The 27,784-nt window shown below is 50.4% G+C and overlaps 6 protein-coding genes across 6 annotated transcripts; 4 read left to right on the top strand and 2 right to left on the bottom strand.

Annotated features, from left to right (window-relative positions):
• Positions 1 to 171: 171 nt before the first annotated feature.
• Positions 172 to 6,543, top strand: PpBr36_02318 (uncharacterized protein; the record flags this gene model as incomplete). Its single annotated transcript, XM_029889500.1, has 1 exon — positions 172 to 6,543. The coding sequence occupies one exon, from the start codon at positions 172 to 174 to the stop codon at positions 6,541 to 6,543; it is 6,372 nt and encodes a 2,123-aa protein (XP_029754063.1).
• Positions 6,544 to 7,841: 1,298 nt separating this feature from the next.
• PpBr36_02317 (uncharacterized protein) lies at positions 7,842 to 8,810 on the top strand (the record flags this gene model as incomplete). The annotated part of the gene is made up of 1 exon (XM_029889499.1): positions 7,842 to 8,810. One exon carries the CDS (start codon positions 7,842 to 7,844, stop codon positions 8,808 to 8,810), a length of 969 nt encoding a protein of 322 aa, XP_029754062.1.
• Positions 8,811 to 9,141: 331 nt separating this feature from the next.
• On the bottom strand, positions 9,142 to 13,919 carry PpBr36_02316 (uncharacterized protein; the record flags this gene model as incomplete). Its single annotated transcript, XM_029889498.1, has 12 exons — positions 13,473 to 13,919; positions 13,165 to 13,389; positions 12,949 to 13,072; positions 12,791 to 12,888; positions 12,702 to 12,721; positions 12,597 to 12,615; positions 12,012 to 12,524; positions 11,890 to 11,954; positions 11,739 to 11,764; positions 11,416 to 11,545; positions 10,665 to 11,160; positions 9,142 to 10,596 (listed from the first exon to the last, which is right to left on the bottom strand). Exons 1-12 carry the CDS (start codon positions 13,878 to 13,880, stop codon positions 9,142 to 9,144), a joined length of 3,579 nt encoding a protein of 1,192 aa, XP_029754061.1. The 5' UTR covers positions 13,881 to 13,919.
• Positions 13,920 to 14,376: 457 nt separating this feature from the next.
• Positions 14,377 to 14,805, top strand: PpBr36_02315 (uncharacterized protein; the record flags this gene model as incomplete). The annotated part of the gene is made up of 2 exons (XM_029889497.1): positions 14,377 to 14,488; positions 14,711 to 14,805. Coding segments are annotated over 2 exons (207 nt in total), but the record flags the coding sequence as incomplete, so codon positions are not given.
• A 2,156-nt stretch (positions 14,806 to 16,961) lies between these two features.
• On the bottom strand, positions 16,962 to 17,470 carry PpBr36_02314 (uncharacterized protein; the record flags this gene model as incomplete). The annotated part of the gene is made up of 3 exons (XM_029889496.1): positions 16,962 to 17,027; positions 17,115 to 17,203; positions 17,323 to 17,470. The coding sequence occupies 3 exons, from the start codon at positions 17,468 to 17,470 to the stop codon at positions 16,962 to 16,964; spliced, it is 303 nt and encodes a 100-aa protein (XP_029754060.1).
• A 1,894-nt stretch (positions 17,471 to 19,364) lies between these two features.
• On the top strand, positions 19,365 to 20,383 carry PpBr36_02313 (uncharacterized protein; the record flags this gene model as incomplete). The annotated part of the gene is made up of 2 exons (XM_029889495.1): positions 19,365 to 19,945; positions 20,065 to 20,383. The coding sequence occupies 2 exons, from the start codon at positions 19,365 to 19,367 to the stop codon at positions 20,381 to 20,383; spliced, it is 900 nt and encodes a 299-aa protein (XP_029754059.1).
• Between the last annotated feature and the right edge of the window lie 7,401 nt (positions 20,384 to 27,784).

Genomic DNA, 27,784 nt, shown 5'->3' with positions numbered 1-27,784 from the left:
GGGTCTTGAGGGGGGGTTGCATCCTTCTGGGCGCCCATGTAAACTCCACAAAATTGTTGATCGACGCTCAACAAGTTCGAACAAACTCAGCATGGTCTTTATTCTTTTCTTTCCTAATTTCCTATTTTGCTTGACAATGTCTCGTCGGGACGAATTCCAGGAAAACATCAAATGGCAGCCAGCAGCAGTCACGCTGCCCAGAACGTCAAGAATAACATCAACGGCCGGAACAAGGTAGAAAGCGTCGCCGCGGTCGCCCTGGCAGATGGCCTGTACGGTGCCGAACGCACGCCGGGCAGCGGCATCATCACACAGCTGGGGCCCGCACACACGCGTCTACCCAGCTTCCAGGACTTGGTCGACAGGTTGAAAGCCGTCGTGCCGCGCGCGCTCGCTTCGTCGGCTTCGTACAGCAATGTTCTCGCGTGCCTGGTCGGGTGGGAGGCGAGGACAAGCGAGACGGCGGCGAGGCAGGAATTCGCAGAGGTTTTGCAGACAAAGTATGGATACGACGTACGCGAGATCAGCTTACCGAGTACGGACGCTGCGGCGGCAGAGTTTCAGTATGGGGTGTATGAGCACATCCGAGACATCAATGCAAAGCAGGGGATCAACAGCGACAGCCTCTTCATCCTCTACTATGGCGGTCCCTCGGGATACCGAAAGAAGGACAGAAAGGGGTTATGGATGGACAGGGACGAGAAAGGATTTGCAGGCATCGAATGGGAGAAGGTGATGAATCGCATCCGACTGGTGACGTGCGACGTGTTGCTTGTGCTGGATTGCGATTTTGCATCGCAGGTCGTGGATCGGGACATCGAGTGGCATGGACGCTGCGAGGTGCTCTCTGGCAATGGAAGGACGGGCTTCACCAGAGATTTGACGACGGTGCTGGCCAAGTCGGCCGATGATTCCAATATCTCCGCTATGCAGCTGGCATGGACTAGACCCTCTGCATCCGGCGCCGAAGAGGTCAGTATTGGACATTGGCAGCGCTTGACGACGAATAGCAGTTTGCAGGCTAGCATCCCATTACGGCCCATATCCAAACAGAACGGAGAGACGCACTTCCCAGAAAGTACATCCATGTTGTCTCCAACCAATACATTAGACTCACTCGGAGAAGGTTCTGGAGGTATTGCCCTCGTCTGTATAAAGTTCGACAACGCGGCCAAAAGTCCCGTGATGCAAGAATGGATCGAATGGGGAAGACAGCGACAAGAGAACAAGAAGGCATCCGGAGCTTCAATTCTCGACACGAAGCTGCGAGAGCTGGTCAAGTGCCATGATCTCTTCGACGGCACACCGGCAACGGGTATCGTCTCCATGCCGGTCTGGCTATGGAGCTGTCTAGGTCGACATCCTGCCTGGAAGTTAATATCCATCATCTCATCGGGCGCCGGTCTCGTCCAGGCACGTTCGCAGGTCCACACTGAATCGAGGCCGTCCGGGCAAAAAATCCCCATGGACGATCCCCCAAAATACTCGGAGCACGACAAGTCCAAACAAGAGCAAAACTCGGGAAGCAGGGATCCCCGGGACGACGAAAAAATAGAAATGATCAAGGTGCGAACAGACAGCAACTTGCAGCGCCAGTTCGGCTCAGTACTGGCTGCTGCGCAGGCCCGCTACGCCGAGTCGACGGGGCTCGATCTAAAGGACTTTATGCAACCTCCGCTCCGCACCGTCGAGGACCTTCTCACCGTCGTCAACAGACAAAATGAACGGTTCGGCAACTTTCGAGAAAAGCGAAAGTCGCTATTCGAGGCCATGTCCATGGCTTGCCAGCCGCTCGAGGTTGTGGGGGACGCGTTGGCTGGGGCGGCCAGTGAGATATTCGCTCCGTCGCAGAACATCTTTGCCGCCATCATGTACCTGATCAGTGCGGCCAAGGACGTCTCGCAGGTCTACGACTCTATCGAGGAGCTCTTTGGACAACTGGCCGACTTTACCTCCAGGCTCAAGTTCTACATGTCCGAGAAGCTGTCCCCACAGTTGCACGACAAGGTTGTCGAGATTCTGGCCACGGTCTTTGAGTGTCTCGTATTGGCGACCAAAGAGGTCGAGCGCGGCCGGTTGAAGTCTTACTTTCGACGCATTTTCGGCCAGGGCTCGCCAATCCCCGACGTTATAAAACGACTTTCAGTCCTCACAGATGCAGAAACGAGACTCGTCACGGCGGAAACAAACGCTGTTGTGAAACGGTCTCTATCCAACCAGGACCGCCTCCTTGAGATCATCTCTCGCGTTGATGCCAATGTGCAGACCATTCGGACGGAAAGCCGGGAGCCCCAAACCAAGGAGCAGGCCTTATCTTCCAACAGGAGCAAGCTCAAGACGATCCTCCGTCCGTCCACGTATGCAGAGGATACGTACCTGGCGCTCAACCGTACCCGTACGCCCGGGACGGGCAACTGGATCGTCGAGGATCCGTCGATGAAGGCATGGATCGCAGGTGACGTCCGCTTCCTCTGGATCTGCGGCAACCCCGGAACGGGCAAGTCGTACCTAACATCTCGCTTGGTCTCATGGGGTCTGAGGCTGCTCGAGGAACAAGAGACGACTCACATGCTGGGGTATTTCTTCTTCAAGCACAACAACCCCGAGACGCGGTCCGTGGTCCAGGCTCTCCACGACATGGCCTTTCAGATCTCGGAGCAGGACGTCTTTTATGGGAAGCAGGTCCTCAAAGGGGTCTCCAACGGCGGTGAGGAGATCAAGACGGTCTCGAGCGCGTTCCGCCACTTGCTCATCGAGCCGCTTGTGCCGGATCAGTGGAGGAGGAACGTGTACGTTCTGCTCGACGGCCTCGACGAGGCAGACCCAGCGCAGCTGGCCGAGTTCCTTTCTCTGTTGAACGAACTGGGCCGACAGCCTGCCAACGGCACACGTGTGCAGATCGCCATGGTAGGGCGGACCTCGCTGACGGATAAAATCAACTCGTACCTCGAGGTGGGCTTGCGCATCCTGCACATCACGCCGGAGCGTAGCAGGGTCGACATCACCCAGTACATCAAACAAGGAGTCAACTCGACACGGGTCCTGCGGGGAACGACGCCAGAGTTCAAGCAGCAGGTGGTCGACACGATGCTGGCGCAGGTCGACGGGCTGTTTGTGCTGGCCAAGTTCATGCTGGCCGAGCTGGCGCGCGCCCGGCATCCACGGCGCGTCATAGAGGCGCTGCAGTCTTATCCCAAGGAGATCAATGGGATGCTGACCAAGACGGTCCTGGACTTTTCGGCATCCATCACGCAGGAAGAGGCAAACGACCTCAACGAGATCCTGTGCTGGGTCTGCGTGGCACAGATGGGCCTCACTCTGGAGCAGATCGAATCCATCCTGACCCTCAAGGTTGGCGACTCGCCTTTCCGGCTCGAGGAGATGCTGCGCAGCCAGTTCTCGGCATTCTTCACCCTCGAACGAGCGGACGGACTGACGACGGCCGATCTTGCCGACCGCGCATACACCGCCATCCGCCAACAGACGGCCACATCCGACGTCCGCTCTCCCGACTTGCCGGAGAACGACGCGGACGGGGAGATGGAGTTTTCATCCAACCGCCGCACCACGACCGTCACCTTCTCGCACGCCTCTGTGCGCGACTTCTTCCGCGACGAGGCGTCGACTTCCCTGCGCGCAAGCAAAGATGCCCCCGCCATCGGGTTCAGGCTCATCGATGCGCGCCTGCACGTCTTGAGGACTTGCATGCGCATCTTTACGGACCCGGAGTTCTTCACCGTCAGCATCGGTGCCATCAACGACGAGGGCCTTTCCCTGCAGCGCTATGCGGCGTGGTACTGGCAAGAGCACCTCGAGGACCTCGACCGCGACGCCCTCCCGCAAGAGATCAAGGCCGATATCGGGCGGGAGTTGGTGACTATGCTGACCGACGATATCGTGCTTCTGGCCTGGACGAACTTGTTCGAGGAGTCGCTCGACATCTGGACAGACGGCAACATCGCGTGCGTGCGGTCCTGGCTTGGAGATGCCGAGGTCACGTCCCAGCTCGGCGCCGAGGACAAGGCGTGGGCGGAAGCGGCCTCCAAGAGTCAAGTGATCATGCTCGAGCCTATGGGTACCGTGTTTGCACGGGCTTGGGTTGAAGAGGGCTTCGTGACCTACATGCCAACGCTCTTCTGTTTCGGTGTCGTTCAGGTGCTTGCCCTCATGTCGGAGGACCCGGCCACGTCGCTCTGGTCCGACTCGGAGCGCCACTGGGGAGACATCAGCTTTGAAACGCGCGTCGAAAAGGCGGCCGAGTGGGCGAGGGCACACATATCCACCGGGGGCAACACAGGCCACTGGTACCGCCGCATCGGGTCCACGCTGCTCAACGTGGGCCTGCACAACCACGCGCTGCGGTACTTCCAGACTGCGCTCTCCGTCGACGACGACCTGGGCGAGAGCTGTGGGCGCATTGGGCTGTGCCATTCCATGTCGGGCGACTACGCGCGGGCCCTCCGGCTGCACCTGGTCGCCGAGGCCGTCGAGCTCCAAAACCTGTCCCAGGCGCTGCACATGGACTTGACGGACCCGGACTCCATGACGCCCTCGGCTTCATTTTCCAAGACCTCTTCGGCAGCGCAGAGCTTCACCATGACGCCCGCGTCCTCTTTCTCCTCTGCCACCACCGCATCAACCACCTCGACGGTGCTGGCGTCCCGTCGGACAAGTCGCCATGTCGAGGCCGCAAAGTGGCGCCTTTACCAGAGCCTGAGACAGATTGCCGAGTGCTACAACAGGCTGGGGGATGTGGACGAGGCACTGCGCAACGCCAGGCGAGCAATGTCGGATCTGTTCAGAGACAACAGGCCCCCCTTTGAGCCCGAGGCAGCATACGCCGCCATCCTGGCCTCGCACTCCAAGCTCGACGGCCTGTTGGCCCTCGCCCGCGAGCTGGATGCCAGGTATACAACACGAGACGGCGGAGACAGCCGCTTCGTGTCGTTCCTGCTCTCTCAGGTCCCCGACGGGGTCATCAGCCTCTGGCTGCCCGAGGCGGCGGCCCGCAGGGACGAGACGGCCGCCATGGCGGAGCGATACGGGCGAGCCGTGGCGGCGGCGCGAGAGGCCCAGGACGCCTGGCGGGAGCTGTACCTCGTCAACTGCCTCGGGCGCGTCTACCTCTGCTCCCCCGCGACGGTGAGCGAGGCCATCGCGCTCCACGAGACGGCGCTCTTTTCGCCGGCCTTCAAGCCCCAGCGCGGCAGCATGGGCGTGCGGGCCGAGCACGTCGCGGCGTTTGCGCAGCTGGCCAGGGCCTACTTTGCGCGCGCGCTGGCCGCCGACCCGTCCCTCACCAGCTGGTCCGCCGTGTCGCCCTGGATCGGCAAGCTCGGGGTCCTGATGGCCAAGCGCAACGGCTTGTTCCGCGACTCGTCCGACGGCGCGAGGATGCGGGCCGCCGGCCTCGAGTTCAACGAGGCGGCCGTCTACCTGATGGTACTCTACAGGGTGCAGGGGCTCTCCAAGAGCCTGAGCGAGGATCGCGAGAGGTGGCTGTCCAAGATGCGGAGGTTGGCCGCCCTGCGGGTCATGGAGAGCCTGGAGCTGCTTGAGGACGACGAGCCCCAGAACGACGCCGTCGCCGTCCGGAACCTGCAGAGGACCCTGCTCGCGGCCGGGGACGACGCCAATGCGAGGGCCTTGTGGGTGTCGTCGAGGAGGCCCACCACCGTCGGTGCCGACGCCGGCGACGCCAGGAAGGCCGTTGGAACGCTGAGCCCAGCCCTGGGCAGCAGCAAGGGGAAAGCCACGCCGCCTGTCGGACCGAGCGTGGTTATCGCGCGCCCGGACGCACCGAGAAGAGACAGCCCGGGAGGGGGCTCGGCGCGACTCGCCGCCGGGGTATCACCACACCGCCGATCCTCTGCCGCCTCGCCGCATCGACACAACTCGGGATCTGGGTCGCCGCGCACGAGTCCCTCCATGTCGCCCTCGCCGAGGCGAAAAGGCCGAGACCTGGTGCTCCCGTTCGTCTTCGACCCGGCCTGGATGCTGACGGACGACGACGACGACGGCAGCGGCGCAGGCCAGTACAGCTTCCCCAGCAACGGCAGCAGCAGCAGCAGCTATGGCGGCGTGGCCGGGGCGAACCCCGTGTGCGACTTTTGCCTGCGCAGGCTGGAGCCGGCCGAGGAGCTGTTTGTGTGCAAAGTCTGCCTCGACTGCAAGTTCTGCGCGCCCTGCCTCGGGCTCGTCAGGGCCGGCACCCGGGGCAAGGGCTCGTGCGTGTGCAGTGCCGAGCACGCGTGGCTTGCCGTGCCGCCTCTGGAGCGGGAGCTCAAGGCCGGCGAGATTCTCGTCGGTGGCGGCGTTGGCGATCCCGCCACCGCGGTCATGAAGCTGGAGGAGTGGAAGGCCGGCTTGAGGCTCAAGTGGGTCGTCGGCCGGGGCCGCTCCAGCGGCGCCAACAGTCGGGCGCTGAGCGCCGCCAGCGGTGCGAGTGAACGGGGCCACAGCCGCGTGCCCAGCGGCGACAGCCAGAATGGAAAAGACGCGAGGAGGACTTCTGGGCTGGGGATTTCTGGGTTTGGGGAGTGAAGGGCAGAGCCAAGAAAATTGACCGAAGGTTGTTGTTGATTGGGTAGATTATGGGCATACGTATATATTTTAAAGAATCTGGGCCATTCAAAGCTTTCTGCTGTTGCCAGTGACGTTGTGTTCAACGCTCTTTACTTGACGAGTAGAAAGAACCGTTGGATCGCAGCAGCAGCCCGCATTGCAACGCGACTAAGCTCCATCTGAGCTTAACCCACCAGATCTGCACCCCACACAGCGCTAGAAGACGCCCATGTGGGCCCCGTTGAACCCTTTAATTCTTCATTCGTTCCAGCGGGTCACTTATTCCGTCCTGCTCGGCACTTGAAACCGTCCCGAGAGTTGCTTCTACTACATTCCCTTCTTGATCATTTAGTCGCAACCGTGTCGAAGAAATCACTGAACAAGACAAAAAAAAAAAAAAAAAAAAAAAAAAAAAAACCGCCGCAAACAGATAACAACCACATTGCAACCACCCCCCCTCCCTCTATCATAGAGCTGTACCTTAAACTTCAACATGACCATGTCATCTCAACTTGCGACGAACATGTCAGGCAATCGCTGGATCCTTTTTGGGGAATGTTTTGGCTCGCACCCACTTTGCTGGATGATTTGTGATAAAGGAAGAACTGTGGCTGTGCTTGTTCCAGGTTTTGATGCAACAAACCTGAGTATTGCCAAGTCGCCTCACAGATATGAGATTCTCCCCAAAAGATTTGCTTTATGCATATTTCCTCTACTGCCACTCCCGTTTGACTTCAAGTGACCTTGTTTATCCCTCAATGCCCCCAGATCCGGGACTTGTGCCTCCCGCCCTGTTCTTAATCAAAGGGCCTTGCTCCAGATATACCTTATGTCGTAAAAACGCACAAGTGAACCCGTGCCGGACTGGGAATACTAGAGTAGAAACGAAAAAGAGAATGACTGACACCAAGCTGACCATCCCACCCCCGTCCCCTCCAACTTCCACTCTGCCTGTGACAAAATATCATTCTTTGCCGGGATGTCACGATGCCGCGCCACCGGCGGAATGATTATGTGCAATATGCTGCTCCCACAGAGATATTATAACATACGTGACCAGGCGACAGGCCATGTTTCTTGAGGGGGTGCGTCCAAAGTCTATAAGACCACGACGGGCCCGACCAGTCCAGAATCCCTTCTTGCATCTTGGGAATCCATCGGCTCAAATCATCTTGCAGCTGTTCTGATCCACCATCCCACAAGCGCCTCACACAGTTCCACCGGTTCCACCAGTTCTACCCGTGACACAAAAGAGCGTCAAGATATACATACCCACAATGCGCCCTCAAACCTTTGCAGCTTTCCTCATCGCGACGGCCCTGCCAGCCATCGCCAGGAGCCTACGCGGCGCCACCTCGCACGGCCTCGCGGCCCGAGAGGCCGAAATCTACGACGAGATATTGGCCATCATCAAACGCGATGACGCAGGCGGCGCCGCTGCCCCTGTAGCTAGCGGCGGCGGCGGCGGCGGCGCTCAGGAGGGGGGACAGCAGCAGCAGCAGCAGCCGCAGCCGCCGGCCAAAGAAGGGGGAGATGCAGCACCTCCTCAGCCGGCCAAGGACGGTGGTGAAGCCCCGCCGCCGCCCGCAAAGGAGGGTGGCGACGCGGCGCCTCCCCCGCCTCCTCCCGAGGGCAAGGCTAAGGACGATGGCAAGGCCAAGGGCAAGGACGATGCCAAGGCCAAGGGCAAGGACGATGGCAAGGCCAAGGGCAAGGACGAGGGCAAGGCCAAGGGCAAGGACGATGGCAAGGCCAAGGGCAAGGATGAGGGCAAGGGCAAAAAGGGTAAAGGCGGCGATGATGCTCAAGGCAAGGGGAAAAAAGGAAAAGGAGGCGAGGGTGGCGGTGGTGGTGAGGCTGCCGGGGAGGGCGAGGCCAAGGGCGAGGGCGAGGGCAAGGGAAAGAAAGACAAAGGCGGAGACGACGCCCAAGGAAAAGGCAAAAAGGCCAAGGGTGCTGATGATGCCCAAGGAAAAGGGAAGAAAGCCAAAGGCGGCGACGATGCTCAAGGCAAGGGTAAAAAAGACAAAGGAGGCGAGGGTGGTGGTAAGGCTGGTGGTGAGGGCGAGGCTAAGGGTGAAGGCGAAGCCAAGGGTGGGGGCGAAGCCAAGGGCGAGGGCGAGGCCAAGGGCGAGGCACCCGCAGCGGCTGCTCCTAGCGGAACGGCCCGCCGCCGGCTCAAGCCGCGCATGAGCAAGTTCCGGGGCGAGAAAAAGCGCTGTGCCAGGAGAGTCAACCGTGACTGAGTTGGGTGGGAGCGGATTCTGCATTGGTTTCCTGTCTTTCTGTAACATCTCCTTGCTCCTTCTTTGTCCGTTGCATCATTTCCTTTTGCCCTTTTGTATTATTAGACACGATACTCACTCTCGTTTGTTCGATGCGCTACATTAGATACCGGGGGAATGGCCCTGTGTAAAATCTGTATATTCCATTACTACCAAAGTCTCTCGTTATTAGGAGAAAGGGGTATCTGAGACAAGAGAGACCTTTTCGTTCTTTGATGAACGGGCTGGGGGGGCATATTGTGACCATCCACTACCGCACAAATCGACGTGACAAGGGGTGCTGAAACGACTGTTACTTAACCGCCTCGCCGCGCAACCCTTTTGTCCGCAACAAAAGAGTCGTCTTGGGGCTCTCGCCATATCCCAATCCGCCTCCCGCAGACCGTTGTGACGGCGGTCTCATGTCGGTGCCGTCAGACAATGACCTTGCAAGTTCATCTCTCTGCCTAGCAGTTACCTCGCTGTCGGTACTGCCCCTCCGACTACTCCCCGCCACACTCCCATCCCCTCCCGGGTCCGAGGTGTCGATACTACTGGCAACGCCGCCCCGGCTAAGCAGCCCCTGACCGTGCCAGAGGCCCCTGATGCCGCCCTTCTTGCGCTCTGGCAGCTCGTTTCTACCCGCGCTGCACACGTAAAGCAGGTACTTTAGGTTGGGCAGTGTATGCCGTATGTCAACGACGCGGATTCCCTGCGCAGTGCAGAGCACCTCAATATCCTTGTTCAGCAGGAACCAGCCGTAGTCAAACCTGTACTGGGCGCTCGAGCCGCCACGTGGCACATATAGTGGAAAGTCACGCGACGGATCTGGAAGCATGCTAATGTCGTCACGGATGCTCGACCGCGACGCGAACGGCGTAATGGGATACGGCAGAGCCACACCCAGATAAGACTGCAACGCGTTTGTCAGCTGAGCCACGTAACCAAGCGCGGCAGATATCATGTCCTCGGGCGGCGCGATACCGCCCTTGACGGCAGACCGCAACGTGGGGTCGTATATCGTGTTGGGCAGCGGGACGTCGCATATCTGGAAAGACAGCGGTTGGCCGGATGGCGCCTCTGTTATGGGGAAGATTTTGATGAGGTCTTCGCATATGCGCCGCCGCTGGCCGTGGATGCTCTCCTTGGTCTGCGCCAGGATGTCCTGCGACGCTGCCAAATGATCCGTCGCATTTTCGACATCCCTGCGTGCTAGGTCCTGCAGCTCCCTGCCCATTTTGATTGCTTCTTTCCGGGCCTGTATTGACTGCCAGAGCTCCTCACGTCGCTTCTTCGACGCTACAACGGCAGCCTCCTGCTTCCCAAGATACCTTCGAGCCAGCTGAAGCTTGTCCTCCTCCTCGGCAACTGGAGTATCGGGCATCTGCGCAAGGGCCTGGTCGATCCGGGCTGTCAACTCCTCATGTGCAACCAGCGCATCCTGCACCGAGTTCTCCAGCGTGCAGAGCTTCATAAGCGCATTGTATGACGACGTCGGGAGGGCTGGAACTTGTTTCGGAGGTACGGTCTTTGCCGGAATGCCGTAGACGTATATGCCATCGACGAGGTGAAATACGAGGCAATTCGAGGGCATGTGGAGATTTTGGAGGGTCGTGCCGACGAAGCTGAGCGCTCGGAGGTCGACATCGTCTTCGAGGAGGAAGGCCCATGACTGCTGTCGCTTGGCCCAAACTTTAACGGTCAAGCGTGAGGATCGCGTCACCGCCGGGCTCAAACCGGTGAGCTCGAAGAGTTCAAAGTTGAAGTTCTGAACAAAAACATGATTGCAAATCAGCCCCCGTTTCTGTCCACTACATTTGGCAAAGCACGGCTTACCGAGGCCCTATCCCCAACCTCGCTGATGTAGATGGGCTCTGCGACGGCAGCGCAGTGTAGCGAGAAAAACACATCCGCCAGCCTGGAGTCGACCGCATACTCGAGCTCCTTCTGCCGGGTGACGGGATTCGGATTGGTCAGGCCCGTGCTGCGACGTCGCATACGGGGTGACGAGGCTCCCGCTGCACCCGTCGAGGCCGGTGTACTACTCTTCAAAGCCTCTGTGCTGTGCGCGTGGTGCAACTGGCCCGTCTCGTGCACCGAATCGAGCTTGGCCGGCGACTTGTTTATGGCGGCATCGTCAATCGTCCGCCCGTGGGGTTTGCTGAAGCTCAGATTTCGCAGGCAGACGCCGCGAAGGTGGCGCAATCTCCGGTTCTGCGGGAGGAGGAGGGGTCTGCTGGTTGCTGTCATCTCGATGTGGGAGGTAATTTCGGGGTTGAAATTGGGGACGATCAGTCCGGCTGGCCCAGGAGCCCGAGTGAGGCGTGCCGAGCTTGGGGATCTAACTACCTAGCTTGAGGCTAGACTAGCTGCCCGGCGCAGCTTCAGGGCAAACGCTTGTCTGGGTCATTGAGCAAAAATTCAGGACTGGAGATGGTGCTGTGCGTGACTATTGGCGCGAAATTGTTGAATCGCCGGGTATCAGTTGAATGTCAAGAAAGCTTGATGATGGGCATTTTGGGTTGGGCAATTGGGAGCTGCAGCCCAAGCTTTGACAAGTCTTGGTTCTGGAGTCCTGGGGTCTGACGACATCACGGGCTGTTGGACCTGCGGGGCCAGTTCTTCAGCACGTGATCCGTCCAAGCGATCGACCACCAGGTTGTTGCAGCACGACTTTACAGTAGTTCCCACCAAACCAACATCAGATAGCCTCATCGCTATTTTGGAATAATATTCATCACATACAATACTACTTGTAGCATTACCTATTAACTCTATTCTTTTTCCTAGGACCTTCTCCTTTCACCGTCTACCTAAAACAACATCAATGGCGTTCCACAAAATGCCTGTCCAGATTCACCTATCCGCAGGGGATCAGACGTCAGACACGCATCTTCGCACTGCGCTTACGGGCGCATGGCTTGGGGCCTGGAAGCCTATTCAAAAGAAGAAGAGCAAAATGAAGCGCTTTTGATTAGTCTGATCCCCTGGGACAAAATGGAAAAGTGCAAACTTCTATCCTCGCCAGAACTTGTCTTTGCAGACGGAAAAGAAAAGCCACCTACTCGGCCGTCCAGTCGCCTCCCTTAGCGGGGTCCTGCACCTTGACCTGTTTTCGTGGTACCTCTTATCAGCAAAATGTCACCCGGTCCACAGGCTGCAGAGATCAATAATCAAACTTACCAGGAAAGCACCCTGCTCAATGGTGTTGATCAGAATGTAGCCAGACTTGAAGCCAGCATAGCTCGACCAGCTGCCGACGAACTGCAGCGAGCCGCCACCCTCGAGGTTGTCATCCTCACGGTACGCGTCGAACCAAGCAACCTCGCGGACGCCGCTGCCGTCAGGCTTCTGGGGGATCGAGGAGATGTCGAGAACGCTAAGGCCGGCGCCGTAGTTGGACTGGTAGCTGTAGTTGCCGAAGACGTACTGGTTGTGGTCGATGCTGGTGCGGGGAGCCTGGTAGTAGCCCGTCTGCTTGGGCTTCTCCAGGTTTCGGATATCCCAGATCAGTGTCGTTGCGCGACCGTTGGCAGCAGGTCCGCGCTTGTCGTACTCGTCGTACTCGTCGTCCATGATCAGGAACTCCTGGTTCTCGGTGTCGAGAACCCAGCCCTGGTGGGTGTAGGTGGCACCCTCGTACGAGGTGACGGAAACGAGCTGCGGGTACTTCTTGTCGGTGACATCGTAGATGGTCTGCAGCCTGAGTTAGCATCGGGAGTCATTTGCGATTGCAGGGGAGCCAGGCAATTGCTGGGGATAGCTTACAAGAGAGTCCTCGTTGTAGCTGGAGAAACAAGATTCACAAAGAGGTTAGTATAATGCTATTCCTAAGACGAACGATTACTCAAGCGTGCTGTATGGTTGACTAACCCGTAGCAAATCTCGCGACCCTGTTGACGCAGCCAGTTAGCTATTATCCTGGGCAACGGATCCAATCAGCCGGCGTGCTATGAACTTACCAGGTACTTGGTGTGAGGTCCCTTGTAGATAAGGCACTGAGCATCGTGCACGTAGCCGTCCATGGCCGCACAGCCAGCGAACTCGGGCTTGGAGGGGTCTATTTTTGCTGTTGTCAGCATTTCCCCGAAACCCGATTGTATAGTTCTCCTCTGCTTACCCTTCAGGTCAAGGAAAATGAGGCCACTGCGGCACTCGGAAGTGCGGGGACGGGCACCGACGACGTAGGCAAAGCCAGAGGCGTCGTTGGCAAGGACGTTGTGAGCACGTCCGTCGGGCAGGTTCTACACGCTCGCCAAGAGTTTTTGTCAGACGATGTTCACAGTAAAAGAGACGGGTCCGGTGGGCAAAGTTGAAGAGGCAGTGGAGAACATACGCCGTAAAAGCCAGTCACGTCCTTGGCAGCGTCAAAGACAACCGGGCTGCGGTAGTCGATGTCGAGCAGCTTCTTCAGGTCAAAGATCTGAATGTGGTGGTTGTAAGACTCGCTGCCAACAACAATGTAGTGCTTGAAGACACGGATCTCCCTCCAGATGGCGGCGGCGGCACCGGGGGTCTGAGGCAGACGACCGAGGTAGCGAAGCTTGCCACCGAGAATAACCTGCAACATGCAAAGCGTTAGTACCACAAGGCGGAAAATCGCCAATCCGGCGTTGCCCTCCAAAGTGCGCTTCTGATACGAACCTCGGCAAAAGCAGCACCGTCAGCCTGTGCAATGATGGCAAACTCCCTGCCGTCATCAGAAGTCCAACCCCACGACGATGAGCCTTGTCCGGTGGTGCTGCCCAGCATGGAGTGGGGCAGAAAGTGGTGCAGGTTCATGTTGTTGCAGCGGAAGAAAAAGTTGGCCTGGTCCCTGAAAGGCACCGACTTTCCGTCCCTGCACTGCGCAAAGTGCAGCTCGACGTAGGGGTCGGCGAGGGCCGAAGCGCGGGCGTTGGCCATGGCATCCCACTGCTTGAACTTCTCCGACATGATCCTCTCGTGCATCACACCAGAGTCGTACAGCTCCGCGGCGCGCGCCTCGTCCTTGGGCATCTCCTTGCCGAAGGCGAGGGCCGCAAGGGCGGCGAGGGTGAATGAGTACCTCATGATTGCGGGCGGGGGGTTTTGACTTGGTGGGAGGGGTTGACCTGAAAGCTCAATGAAGAGTTGTCAAGGCGAAGCGAGTTGTGCGAACCGTAGGTTACGTGCGACGGACTCGGTGCGGTGTGATGCGGAGCCTGGCAGGAGGAAAGGCTGGGCAGGGGACATGCCGTGATACAACCGCGCAAGCGGTGGCGGGCAAAAGTCTGCTTTTATATCACGCAGCTGCCTGCCTCCTGTCGGTGGACGGGCGCGCGGGTGTGCCAATCATCGGTCAAACGGTTCCGGGCCCAGACCACCAATATTGATTGCATTGCGGCTGGCTGCTACAACTCTTTGGGAAGGTAAACCCCAATCCTCGGTTGGTTATCGTGGAAGCTCGTCGTGGGTGCTGGTGTGCCAAGAAGTCGCCTTCAAGGGTTGAGTCGTATCTTGGTGCTACCGCCGAGACTGTCAGGCCTTTGTCGCTGAACTTCGGGAAATTGGGAACTCCCCAGGCCCCATAACAGCAGTGCCCTCCTCCCTCCCAGTGGCTGCCGTGCGGAGAGTGAGCCGGAAAGGTTACGCCGTGCTGATTGTGCCTGCCGAATTAGGCAGGAGACAACATCGCGGTGCGGAGAATAGTCTTGGCGACGCAGCAAAATAAAAAAAGAGGCAAAAAACTGAATTGGGGTAAGAACCACTCACTGTAGGTCTAGACTACTGTAGACCTTTTTTTAGAGCAAAGGTCTAGGGGTCCCCAATGGGCAAATCGCCGCTTGCTTCGTTCCTCGTTACCCCGAGTTTACCGTTGGTGATGGCCATGGCAACGCAACATTGACCCTCGTTGTATTGAGGCTTGGAGTTGGAGTACATGTGCACTGGTGTTGCAATTGACGGAAGGCTCGGCCGGGTGCGTTCCTTCCTTGCAATGCGACCGAAGCTGCCATAGAAGCAAAGGTGATTGGTTCTCGAGCTGCCATGAACTTGCCGCCAAGCCGCGAGCTGGCATAGGCTGGCACCGGCCTGGCACGAGATGGGAAAATAAGCCTGCCAAGCCGCCAGTTCCATTCTTCTTTCGCAATCCCACCTGGCCCTGACAGGCTGCTAACCTAGCTGAGGGCGGCGCATCCCCCGAACCAGCAATTGATGTCTGGATTTAGCTGCTATCCAAGATCTCGTGCTTCAAAAGACGTTCCTGTCTTTTGTAATGGAAAACTCAACCAGCTATTAGTTTACTTGAAACAAACCGACGCAAATTACATTGTTCGTATGTTTTCATGCGATAGTCATTCAACATATTATCATGCGTGCCGCAAATATTTTTCAACAAGTTATACGTCTTGGCAAACCCAAACCTTAATTTTATAACCGCTGCGAATATTTCGCGCAATGAGCTTTATTGCAGTCAAGCGTTTCACGGCTGCCACTTTTGTTGGTGCCTCGTGCGTGCAACTCCATATGCGAGACTGGTCAAGACCCTGCCCATCAGCTGCGTGATAGAGTCAGCCAATGTCGTGATCAATCCTCCTCCGAGGGGATTTTGCGTGCTGCTATACGACAAGACAGAAAGCGGGGTTTGGGGGGGAAAAGAGCAAGGAATTCGACCCTTTGCCAAGGAAAATAAAATATTGTAACCTTGGGAATCAACTTTGGATCCGCATCTACACACAAGGTGACAAGGTAGGTTGTTGCGCCTCTGCGACAAACAATACAAAGCCTCATGAGACTGCCTAGGTTCAGATCCATCTACGATGTACCATGACTAGTCAGCACTTACTTGCTATCGTAACACTATTGTTTATTTGGTGCGTCGCAGCAACCGCAGAAAATTGACATTACAGCTAGCTGCCTTTGCACTCACCTAACATCCTTTTTCTTTATTTTGTGTGATCAAGTGACACATTAAAGATCTTTCAGGCTACTCAATACCCGTCTTTTTTCCAGATTTTAACCTTCATCTCCAGGAAGTCTGTGGCCTGCTGCGATGCTCAGGTTGTTTTCACTGAAGCGAGATATTTGAATAGTTCAATAGTAAGACTGGCCCTGTTGGTTGCTATTGAAGCCCGCGGGCCGCAAGATTCTGTGGTGGAAAACCAGGAGAGAAAAACGGACGGAACCTTTGCTCTGAGAGCAGAAACAAGGATATGATAAGAAAGGAAGAAATGGCTTACACACGGCTTTGATAAAACGGGACACAGGGTCACACAGCTAAAGTTGTCGAACCTTCACAATATAATTGGGAGTAATACATGACCAGACAACTTTGTGTAGAAAACGCAATTGGAGCAGCAAGACTACTTCTTTGGCTTACGTTTTGGGAATGGGCTCTATGGCAGTTTCGACTTTGGTTTCTCGACTCAGTCATTCACGATTGGTTCGCGTAATCGGAGCAACCTCATATCTCAACCTCAACCATAGCAAGCGGCGACTTTTGAATTTCCCATCCGCCATTTGGCATCTTTACAGTGCATATGACAAACTTTTATAACGGGCTTTAAATGAAACAAGGCCTCCCTTAGAGATGGGGCAGTGTGTAGTGGCTCAGAGCAAGTGAATCGAATCCATTCGGCAGTTGAGAAAATATTTGGTCCGGGCAATCTCGAAAATATCCACACCTTTTGAGCACAGTATTCTGGTACGCTTTCAGCGTGGTAATTATAATTTCAACGCCAGTAGGTAAAGGAAAGTAGATGGACAAGATGGAATTTCCAGAGATTATTGTAACTTCTGACATCCACCTCGGGGACTGTGTCCTCATGCCGAAACATAAACGTCCAGCTCTCAATGAAAAGATTTTAATCTTATAAATTATGATGATGGTGGCATCACGGGGACAAGTCGAATCATTACCGATTAAACTCGCATCAGTTAATATTTTAGTACAACTGCCAAGATTGTGCAGACCGCACCACACTCACACCACTGAATAGTAGTCATTGTCTTCATGAGGCTAAACACAGCTGTCCTCCCATCTATATCATATTGTATCTTTCAACATCTCCAAAGTCTCCAATCTATCCGCTGACAAACTTTGACGTTCATATTTATGCGTGCATCTCCCTTTTCTCCATTTCAAGTGCAACCAGCCTCACCGACCCCCTTCCACTAAGGATAAGGCGTGACGCCAGTGCACAGGCTCAGCTTGTATCCCGTGTTGGGATTGGTGTAGTTCTGCGCCAGAAAGCGGTCAGCTACCTCATCAACCACGGGAACGGTACCCATCTCTCCGGGTATGGTCAGATATAATCAGGCACTCACGATCGATTGGCAGCACCCGCGGTTGTTGTATGGGGGCCCGATGTTACACTCGAAGTTGGGCAAGCCGCCGACGACGTGGGGGCCAACACCTAGGTAGCAACGAGTTTGGCGTGCACGTTAGACCCAGTATTTTAAAGATATCGGGATATTTTTTTTCTTTTTTTTTCGGAAGGTTATCCGCCATCGCTGTATGAATAGAGATGCTCACAATCCACCCCGACCTGGCCTGTTATGCCTATACAGCATGCCGGGTAGAAACCTGTCGCATTGACATATGGGCAGTAGAAGTTGAGTGCGGCCGAGGCGGTCGACACGAGACCCGATGCGAAGACAACGGCGACGAGTTTGTTAAACATTGTGGGTTGCTCTATCTTTGATCTTTGACGATGGTTCTACCTGGGAGGCTGGAATGTGTCCAAGTTGCTTCTGACGTTCCTAATCCAGAAATGACAGAGCAGGGAAACTCTTGAGGGACTTGGGGTTTTTATATCTGATCAATGGGACTGAACAAAAACTGTTTGGTTGTGTAACCAGACTAGCATAGATGAATCGACTCGTGGCAGCGCCCTGCCACACCCCTTCGAGTGATATGTTAGCTTCGGCGATAAACATGTCTGTTTGTGGCAGAATCATCACCTTTCGGCGCTTTTGTTCATATTTTTATACTATTATGATGAGCAACAGCTTATCACGGAACAAGTGTAACATTCTATACGAGAATTTGGATGACGTCGGTCAGGTCTGGTATCCAATGAGAACGACGGCTCTAGAGGGAGCGCTACTCCCAAGGTGGAGTACAGATCACGCTGCATGGCATGTCTCGTATTGATCTACCGATCAGGAGGGGAGGGGAAAAAAGCCCTTCCAGACTAGAGCCGACCAACCACAGAAGGGCGGGAACCAAGAAAAGACAGACGGATTCCATGACAGCTCTTCCACAAGACAAAATTATTGCTGTGCCGCGATAGGCTTGTTGTCGAGGTCAAGCTCTCCCCCGCGTGACGCAAAAAAACGAAAAAAAAAAGCCGAGACCCGGGAACTTGTCTTACTCGTATTATCCGCGAGCAGTTTAGAGAAAGGAGTCAAGTAATCGCCGAGGAAAAAAAAGGTGTGGTCCTTTTTCGAGCATTTCGGAAGCGGACGCGCCATGTGAAATAGGACGACGCGGTACCGAAAATCCACATTTCCCGGCTCGGAGCCCTTGTCGGGTAAAAGCAAAGTACAATACTTGACTGCGCGCCCGCGTACTCCGGAGGAACTAGGTAGGTGGGTAGCCGGACCGCAAGATTTCTCCCCCAAGATAATCAAGCTTTTGGTGCAAGAAGCTATATCTCGATTCATGGCGTGGCACGGAAAGCTGGAAACCGAGGCTCGCATTTGATTCTCGTGCCAGATCAAATTAAGCGGCAAGGAGATCTTGGATTGAATTGAATGGTCAACAAGCATCGGAAGCTGCCCATCCTCTTAATCACCCGCGGCCGGTCATCCTTGGCGCTATGGGCTTACATTTGACTAGTAAGACAGGAGCTAGCAGGTAAGCAAAGCTTACTTGCACGGTGCATTGTTACAGAGCGACTGGTGGCTGGCTGCCTTGGTTCCGACGTTTTTTTTTTTTTTTTTTTTTTTTTTATTACTCTCCCAACGCCCGTTCTCAACGTGGCAAATATTCCACGCAAGGCTGGCCCAAGCAATCAAGCATGGGGCTAATATCACGTTTTGTCGGTTCCTTACCCGAAAGAGCGCATGGTCTGTACCGAGCGTCGCGCGCGCGTCCATCCGACCACTCCACAGAGCGAGTGTGTGTGATAATTGTTCTTTAACCTAACAAACATGACAGCTGAGCTTGCGCCCAGTAGCGCGGGTAGCCAAGAAAATAAGGCTTTTCCGGGCCGGCAAATGCAGTATGCATAGTGCATAGCTACACATCCCACGTCTCAGGCTGTTCGTCCGTCCCATCTGAGTGAGGATTCGTTGCTTCGAATGAGAAAAAAAAAAAGGCTGATTAAAAGTGTCAATGAGGTCATGGCCCACAAATGGTCATGGCCGTGTATGAGCGTCTTGGCTGTTTGTAAATATCTGCGGGTCTGTCCGTAAAACGGTTTGGCAAGGTATTTCAGTCCATCGTGACCCGCACAAAAATTCAGACTGTGACTTGTACACAGCTAAGCGCTCTAGTCGCACCTTTGGGTCTGCAGAATACAAGACTGCAACGACAAGAGTTAAGGGGGGGAAAGAAAAAAAACAGCGACAATGGGTCTCTACGACACACCCCCAGAACACGTGCCGCAATGGTTCCCCCTGGCATCCACGGTCGTGCTGGTCTTTGGGTTCGTGACGTGGTACGCCGCCTACGTGCTGATGACGCTGCAGTCCATCAAGGACAAGTCGTACGGCATGCCCATCATGGCCACCATCGCCAACCTGACCTGGGAGGTGCTGTACTCGTTCACGGTGGCGGAGCACCCGTTCGAGATGGCCGGGCTCGGGCTCTGGTTCTTCCTCGACATCGCGCTCGTGTGGACCACAATCAAGTACGCCCCCAACGAGTGGAAGCACACGGCGCCCTGGGTCGGCAACAACATGGGCCTGATCTTTGCCTGTCTGCTCCCCTGGGCCCTGTGGGGCAACTACACCTTCTCCAGCTGGTGGCTGAGCGAGCCCGGGTCTGGTTTCGGTAGCAAGCAGGGCAAGTGGTATCGCGGAAAGGAAGGCTTCGACACCTTGGAGCTGGGCATGTGGACTGCTTTGGTTCCGCAGGGTTACATCAGCCTCGGCGGTTTGGCCATGCTCATCTCGCGTGGCCACAGCGGCGGGACTAGCTGGACCATTTGGTGAGAGCCTTTCATTTTTCAGTGGTTTTTTTTTCCCTCACCTCCAAAGAAAAGAAACAAACATCTCAAACCCAGATCAAATGAAAACTAACCAAACGCAATTATCCGCCACCACGCAGGGCGTTACGAGCCGCCGGTTCCGCGGGCGGCATGTTTGGCTTCGTCTATCACGCGTACTACTACTGGCCGGAGCAGCACGGCTTTTTCGCGAACCCCTTCCACCTGTTCCTGCACGCCACCTACCTCATCCCGGACCTGCTCTACCCCTTCTTCCTCTACCGCATCAAGCAGACCGAGGTCATCCTGCCCGACGGTCGCCACATGAGCGCCCACCACGCCAAGATTGAGCAGGCCCTGGTCACGCAGGAGAAGGGTTACCGGAGCGTCTTGGTCAACGGCGTCGACGGCCCTCGGTTCCTCGACAGGAAGGTACAGTGAGGGTTCTGGCCCAGGCTGTGTGTGTATCACTAGACGGTGTCGACGGTGTGTTGACGAAAGACGGTGAGGGCTTTGGCGACTGTTTCGCATGAGAGGGCGACAATTTTGCTGTGCACTTGCGAGACAGCTTGTACTTGACAAGTTGACAACTGGCTGGTTGATAGATCTAAAGTGTCAAAGAATAAAACCAGATGCAAAGTCACATGAAAATGATAAAATAAAGGGACGAAAACGACGGCTCAAGGGATGAGATGACAGCAAAAGCAACCAGTGAAAAGAGAGTGGATGAAGTGAGTTGGGAAATAAAACAGAGTAGCAATGGCTCCTTATAGTTGTGGCAAAAACATACATATCTGATTTCTGGACGAGACGTAAAACTCATCATGATTCTTGGGCTTGATGAAATATCAAATTTAGTTAAATCAAACCCCTTTTGTTATGATCACTGTGCCCTCTTTGGAACCGCTGGTACAACTGAGCAGTGAGTAGTGGCGCCAAATACGGCAGGACAATCTTTTGTCCTTTTTTGCACTTTATTCTTCATGTCGCATTATCATAGTGATGTTTATAACCACAGGACCTTGACCTTGTAATGTATTTGCTACGCGACGGATTTGTTGAGCAAAGCCTCATCCAGCAGCCAAGCTCCCGACGAGAATGATGGCAAAGCAGGCCCATGATAGACATCCATGTTATGTCTTGAACCAAAATCCGAGGCACACGTGAAAATGAGGGGTCTTTTTAGCAAGCAGTTGGTCGGTCTGATTGCAGGTTTGATTCTGTATGCCCGTCAACAGGGTCAGGGTTTGTACAGAGGGGGTGCAACTGATGGCCCGATTGATCACCTTGTGAAATGGCTATTTCGGGAGTCTTATCTCCTGGATCAGAGGGCCTAAATCAGCCCAAGTGGCAACTTTGTACACTATCGCGAATCATTGGGTAGCGGCCCTCGAGTTGAATACGAATCAAGCAGCGCCTTTCTACCCTATGAAAAGCCAACTAGCATATTGCAAATTTGCAATATAACTGGTGCTAGACTCCTGGAGGGAATGATTTCATAGGAAACAAGATAAAAACAAGCAAACGCTGTCATGGGAACACATGTCCTTGGGCGCTCACGAGACTGATCAGCCGTAATGTCCATCAATCATTCGCAAGCATAGCAAAAACATTAAAAAGAGCAGCAGGATAATCCCAGAAAATACGGACTGTACCGGCAAAGCCGGGTTTGCACAAAAACCTCACAGAATCTCAAGGCTGGATAGTCTCTGACACGATAGAAAAGCCATTGAGCAACAATAGCGGCCCAGTTGCTCGGGCTATAAAAGCCAAGCTATACGCCGGGGATCGACACCCCTCCTCAAACCTCCCCTACCCGAGCTTTGTCAAGATCGACGGCGAGGTGCCATAGGGCAATCGCTAGGCGGCCGCTGAGAAAAAAAGAAAAGGTACAAGGCCAGGATTGCGTCTTTAAAATGTCATTGCGCCGATCCTCGGGTCGGCCCAACTTTCTTTTTCCCCATCCACGCCGAACAGCCTCGTCAAGCCATGGTGAGAAAGGCTCGGGAACGCCGAATGGTGGGCACGTGGATGAACAAAGTGCTTTTTTTGGTAAAAAAAAAAAAAAAAAAAAAGGTAATAATAGCTGGGCACATATCGGGACGTTTCTTTGCACATTTTGGTACCTGGGCGCAGATCAGTAATCGGGTTTTCCGGGGGTGTTGCAAAGAAGAAAAAAAAATACTCTGAGCTACCAATGAGGGAAGAGTATCATGGTTGCCAAGATATCATTCTGGTTTTTCGTGTGCCAACATTGGACGACGCAAGATTGCAGCCAAGGTCAAAACAAACGGAGATAACATTCTCAAAAGTCACACATCATGTACCTGTTACCCTGTTCATTGCTGATCTATACACATGTTTTTGCCTCCCGGTGTCAAAATAAAACAGCAATAAGAAAGAAAACCTCCCATTCATAAATAACAGGACAATATCTGCGCCGAATCTCGACACGTAAAATTTCCTTTTTTGGATGCGCCCCTGAATCTGCCCTGAGCTGCACTAAACTGCACTAAACCGCCCTGAACTGGCCTAAATTCACCCTAAACTGCACTGAATTGCACTAAACCGCCCTGAATTGGCCTGAATTTACCCTGAACTGCACTAAACTGCACTGAACTGCCCTGAACTGGCCTGAATTTACCCTAAATTGCACTAAATTGCACTAAACCGCCCTAAACTGGCCTGAATTTACCCTGAACTGCACTAAACTGCACTGAACTGCCCTGAACTGGCCTGAATTTACCCTAAATTGCACTAAACTGTACTAAACCGCCCTAAACTGGTTTAAATTTACCCTAAATTGCACTAAATTGCACTAAACCGCCCTAAATTGGCCTGAATTTACTCTAAATTGCACTAAATTGCATTAAACTGCATTAAACTATTATCGTCCTACTTTGGGTTATTAGCCCTGTACCACATTTTGTGGTAATCCATTTTCGGAATTGCTAAACATTTTTTTCAGCGTACAGTAATATAAAGCAATAAAACTGAAACGAAAAGGCAAATTACTAAGTTAAAACTATTACACCTTAATATTATTCCTCGTTTACGCTTACGATGTTTTTTAAATCGTAATTACGGAATTTTAACCGTAAATTTTTTGGTTTTAATTATATACCGACCTAAATAGTAATAAAATACGCCATTAATTAAAAGTTTTAATTTATCGCCCAGGTCGTTTTTTAGCAATATATTGTAAATTTCCGTTTTAAATTTCTTTTGATATATAATTTTAAGCTGCCATTATTATATAATTGGAGGGTGGGTAAATATTACCTAAATTTTTAACGCAGTCGCCAAATCCCATTTTTGGGCTTTCGGTTAAAATTGCCCAATTAAAAACGGGTATATCCAAAAACTGGGTAAAGTTTAACCCAATTTCGGCCTTTCCGTATTCCAAATTCATTTTTGGAATCCTAGTTTTAAACCTTCCAACATTCCAGGCATCCCAATAAAAACAATTTGAGGAACAAAATAAATTAACATAAAACCAAACCGTAATATTTTAATATATTCCAATAATGCAATTAATAGCTTAAAATAAGGTATTAATTCCCAAAAAACTTCCGAAAAAAAACTATTTTTTTAGGGAACCTGCGATAACGTAATTAACGTAATTGGACGATACGCTTTAAAACGGGTTAAATAAGGTAATCGGTTAGGTCGGGCAAATATTAATAATTAATACCGCCAAAAAAACTGGTAAAAAAGTTGAAATTATTCCGGACCCTGCAGCGCAAATAGCATAGGTAGCTCAAAAATCCCCGCAAATTTCTATATAGCAGTAACGATGGAAAAACATAATCGCACCACCAAATTACAAACGATTGGGAACATTTTAATTTATATTAAAATTTTAAATAAACCTACAAATTACGATAAATTTTGCGTATCCTGATTTTAAATTAAAGGTATAGTGAATTCGATATTACAAACCAGTATTCCGACCTTTTTTTAATAAAATACGTTATTTTATATAATTAATAATAACGTTAAAATCTTCCCCAAACCATACCAAGTTTTTGGAAAAAACTAAATAGCGAACCCTTAGGAATAAACCCAATATAAATAAATTGCTACCAAACCGCGAAAAAATTTAGGTTTTTATTAACCCATAAATATTTCCAAAATAAAAATCACTAGTTAGGATTTTTTTACTAGTAACGGGTCCCAATTTTGCAAAATTAAAAGTTTCTATAACCCACGGCGCTATAAATACCAGCACGCCGACGGTAACGATAATGGTAAAATTAGCGGTTAAATACCGGTATTCGTATAGGAAATCAAATTAAAAATTATAGTTTTTTCGGCTTTGTTAATAAATTCCTCCAAAAATGGCCCAATCGTTTGTCGGCCCTGTTTAATAACCGTTTTTAAACCTATAATAATTGCGTGGGCGATACGTTTAATTTAGTTTTGGCCGCCCACCGCGTTTTTAATTTAATATTTTAATATTGTATCGTTTTTTTCGGCGGTACGAAGGAATTCCATAACCACGTCCGATATTTTATAGGCGGAACGAACGGCAGAAAAGGTGCAAGGTTTTTCGTGGGTATTAAAAAAGTAATAATTATATTTTATATTGCTAAAACAATTGGCGAAAAAATTGAAAAGTTCCATATTATTAAAATTACAGGTTTAATTGCGTATTCGTTAACGTAAAAGCGATAATTGCTACGTCGGAATATCGTTTAAATTTATTAATAATTTGTTAACCTCGTTATTAAAAACAAAAAATTGGTAATTTTGTGAAAAAACTTTTCCGGGAAAATTTATAACGGTAAATTAACCTCCAAACAAATAATAACCTAATTTAGGACATTTTAATTTTATTTAACAACTAATCGTTTTGTAAATTCTCGTTTTCGGAAAATATAATTTGACCAAATTTTTTGAAAAAATATAAACACCGTTAAAATAAATTAATTTTCACATACAATTGTTTGTTTTTTATATAAATTATATATATAAAATAAAGAAAAATTTATTACCTCGTTATAACCTTGCTTTCGCGAATGGCGATATATATAATCGGCCAATATATTTAAAATTATTTAAAAAACGGCAAATATCGTTGGTATTTATATTTGGTTAATTAATTATGGTTTTTAATAAATAAAATATTATCTTTTTAACAATACCTTTAACGGCGTATTTAATAGAAATATATATACGGGATATTAATACCGAACGACGGGGCGTTACAATAAGTATTGGCCGGTTTAAAATTAGGGCTAATAATCGGATAGCAATTAATTGCGAAATTGCGGAGGAAAATAGTAAAAAATATTACTAAGGTTATTTATAAACTATATTTATTATAATTGCTAGCGGTGCGGTAATTTTATTTTGCGGGTATTTAATACCGTGGGGAAAATTAAATTTTATATTAACCGATAAAATTAAAGCGAAATAATTTTAAAATTCGGCCGGTGAAAATATTTCGTTATTTATTTTAAAACCGAATTTAACAACCAATTTAACCTGGTTATTAGTTTTGGGAAATGTATTAGGGGTATATTATGCGCCAAAACAAATTTCGGGCGTAATTTTTGGTTATATTATCGAAATAATGTTAAATCGGCGGGGCCCGGTCGGATAAAAGCTTTATCGAAATTTTTAGGTTTGGTGGTAGGATAAAAACGCGGTTTTTTAAATTTACCGCGTTTTAAACCGATTTTATCGGTATTTTCTAGCAAAATAATGCATTTTTCAAGCATATCGTTGGCAAATTTTAATAAACGGATGTATTTCGGTGCGTTTTTCGAAAATTTGTAATTTATTAAAACTGGTGGATATCGGGATAAATGTTTTGCGGATAAAAAATAAATAATAGGTTTACCACGAATGGAAATAGAATTATACCAAATTTAGGGAATTAATAATAATATATTTGGAGGAGCACAAAATAATGCCCGGTTATATTATATACGATATGCGACGCCAGCAAACCTGGCGTTATACGACAATTTAAATTGTTGGAAAATATGGTTTTGCGCGTTGGGAACAAACGTAGCGATTTTATGCGAAAACCTAAAAATATTCCTTTACCGTTTTTAATTATTTTTAATTTTTAATGGTATTTTATTTTTAGATACAAATATATTAAATATCCTCCTTTTTTAATAAAACCGCATTTAAAAACTTCCCCATATATGTTTTATTAATATTTTTACAATTTTTTCGGACTTTGTTTAAAAAAACTTTTAAAAATCCGACTGGGTTATACCTAAAAATATACCCAACCTAATTATTTGTACATTTAAATATAGGTTTAACAAAACCGTTAATTCCAACATATTTTCCCTAACCACCATTATTCCAATCGAAACCGAGCATTTCGCACATAATTTTGTATTCGTTAAAAAACGAAAAATACAATTGTCCAAAAAACAGGTTTAACTGAATCGTTAATAATTATGGTACGCGCCAATGTTGCGGAACGGTTGGAATCGTGTAAAAAAAAGATTATTTAGCGGTTTAAACCCTAATAGCGAACGAAGGGTATATAAATGGAGCACCATTTTTTTGTATAAATTAATCGTTTCGATTAGGTTTTGTGCTTCGAACGGGCTAATAATTACCATTTATTATATTATCCCCCTATTTCCCCCGCCTATATTAATTATAATCCATTAAACTATTTTCAAATATTAATCCAATTTATTATTATTTTTTATATTAATAATTTTAATCGTCCGTGCGAAATCTTTTATTACCAGCAAATTTGACGGAAATTTTTTTAAATCGGTTAGGTAAGTAATTGCCGTCGTTTATCCTAATATTAAAAATGCTGGCAAAAACGTTAAAAAATTTCGCATAATGCCGGTGCGGACGAAATAAACGATTTCCTGGTCGAAAATATGCTATACTGGTATGGCCGATTTTGGTTTTTCGATTTAACGCTTTCGTTCCATTTCGGAGGAAAGTTTTCGTTTTTGTTTTTTTTGCAGCGCGGTTGAATTTGTATTACGTTTTCCAAATTTGGCCATATATCGTGCGATTTTTTGGACACCGTCGTATTTTATATATTTTTCGCAATACGTAATTGTAGGACGGTGGCCCGGCCGGTATAAGTTATTAATATCCCGAATTTTATATTTAAAAAATGTTTCCGCCCATTGCCGAATTGGGCCAAAATAGCCTTTCCAAAGGTATTTTTAATAACCAAACCGTTTGTTTTATATTTCCTAAAGGGCGATATAGCGTTTAAAATTAATGCAGGTTTTAAATATAAATTAATTAAGGATATCGCTAATTCCAATCGGTGTTAAAATTTCGGAATCGCCTTTTTATTAAATAATTTTCGATTGGATATCCGGAGGAATATAAAATAAAACGGATTAGCCTTTTCCAATTTTTTTTATTTTTATATATATTGGTATTACGTAAATTGCCATTTTTCCTAAACGTTACGCAATAATTTTAATAAATATTATTTTGGATAAATCGATTTTTCGTTAAATTTGTACCGAACTGTTACGATCAAGGTATCGGGTAACCTGTTCTTAGGGTAAAGTACAGTGGGTTGAAGCAACTGAGCGTCTTGACTGGGTAACTGGGGTTCTCAATAACTGGGGTGAAATTATAATCGTTCTCAAGTAAATATTGAGGTTAACTAAAATTTAATTGCTGCTAAGCAATCCTAAAATCGAATTTATCTATATAATAATAAGCGTACCTTATATAAACTATATTCCAAATATAATTTCCTTTAATCTATTTAATTTGTAATTCCCAATCGAAATTTTACAAATTACTAAGATCACTTCTTTTGGCGATTACGTGGTGTTACGTGATTTTTTCCCTTACGTAATTTTATTTCCTGTCGGTCGG

The sequence above is a fragment of the Pyricularia pennisetigena genome, chromosome 3, assembly GCF_004337985.1.
Source record: "Pyricularia pennisetigena strain Br36 chromosome 3, whole genome shotgun sequence".
In the NCBI taxonomy this organism is placed as follows: Eukaryota; Fungi; Ascomycota; class Sordariomycetes; order Magnaporthales; family Pyriculariaceae; genus Pyricularia; species Pyricularia pennisetigena.
Note: the sequence above shows the minus strand (reverse complement) of the source record. Positions and strands in the feature narration are given on the sequence as shown.